A 1,017-nucleotide genomic window follows, 5' to 3' on the forward strand; every position below is an offset into this window, starting at 1 on the left:
GGGGGGCCGTGGCGATTTGGGGGGCGGGGCGGTGGCCACAACATGGGGTTGGCACCTGTATTGCAGGTCGAGGCGACGCAGGCCCCGCATGGACGACGCTCTTGACTGCCAGCCAGCAGCGGTGCAGGCCCGGACCGCATGCCCGCCGCCTGGACCCACGCCGCTCCCCCACAACCTCGCATACCCAACCCACCCGCTTCCCCTGCCCCTGCCGAGAGGCCCCCACCACCCTGTAATCAACCTCCATCCTCACCCGCCGCTATGTGCGCCCGCAGCCCCTTCACGTCCAGCCCGGCCTCGTTCAGGATCGCCCCGCTGGCGTCACTCACGGCGGTCACCTGGTGACGACCACGGGTGACATGGGCGACACGGGACGCCACGAGCATGCGGGGCCGGGCCCGGCAAGGGCGCGCCGGCCGGGCCGAGGGCGCCGCACTGACAGCCCACCAGCTCGACCAAGGCCCAGCGTGCAGGGTCCCAGAGGGGACGCGGCTCGGCGCCGCGACTGAAGGGTCTCGAGCAGCCAAGGCGCCGCAGCGCCGCGGGGCCCCGAGACGCCCCTGCCACCCCGGCACCTGCGCCCCACGCCCCTAGTCCCCTCCCAACTCCTCTCTTCGCGCCCCTTCCACCCCCTCCCCTTGCACCCCACTCCCATGCCAACCCACCTTCCCGCCGTGCTCGTCCAGTATCTGCGCCGCCCACGAGCCCACGTTCCCAAAGCCCTGTCAAATGGTAATGGCAGCCAGGTGGACGGGCGTGGGTCATGCGCTGGGTGGATCGGGGGAACAGGTACGGAGCGGGCGGGCGCTGCTGGGAGCAGCGGCGTCCGGCCCCGTCTGCCAGCGGCGCCCGAGCCCCTGGACAGATCCAGGAGCGGGCCGCCTCGAGACAGTGGAGTGAACCCTGTCTTGTCCTGCTCTGCCCTTATCAATTTTATCCAACTGTATCATGCTCTTGTGCGCACCTGGATGACAAATGAGTGATCTGAGATCTTGCCGGCCTGGGGTACCAGGGGCG

General features: G+C 70.1%; 1 protein-coding gene across 1 annotated transcript in view; it reads right to left on the reverse strand.

Annotated features, from left to right (window-relative positions):
- Positions 1-386, reverse strand: part of MNEG_11298 (glutamate dehydrogenase (NAD(P)+)) — a gene marked incomplete at both ends in the record, with an annotated part of 3,126 nt that extends 2,740 nt beyond the window's left edge. Inside the window, one exon of the mRNA XM_014040231.1 lies at positions 254-386. Within this exon, the coding sequence (XP_013895685.1) occupies positions 254-386 (133 nt within the window). The remainder of the gene's footprint in view (positions 1-253) is intronic.
- Positions 387-1,017: the final 631 nt, after the last annotated feature.

This window comes from Monoraphidium neglectum, assembly GCF_000611645.1.
Source record: "Monoraphidium neglectum strain SAG 48.87 unplaced genomic scaffold scaffold02678, whole genome shotgun sequence".
Taxonomy (NCBI): Eukaryota; Viridiplantae; Chlorophyta; class Chlorophyceae; order Sphaeropleales; family Selenastraceae; genus Monoraphidium; species Monoraphidium neglectum.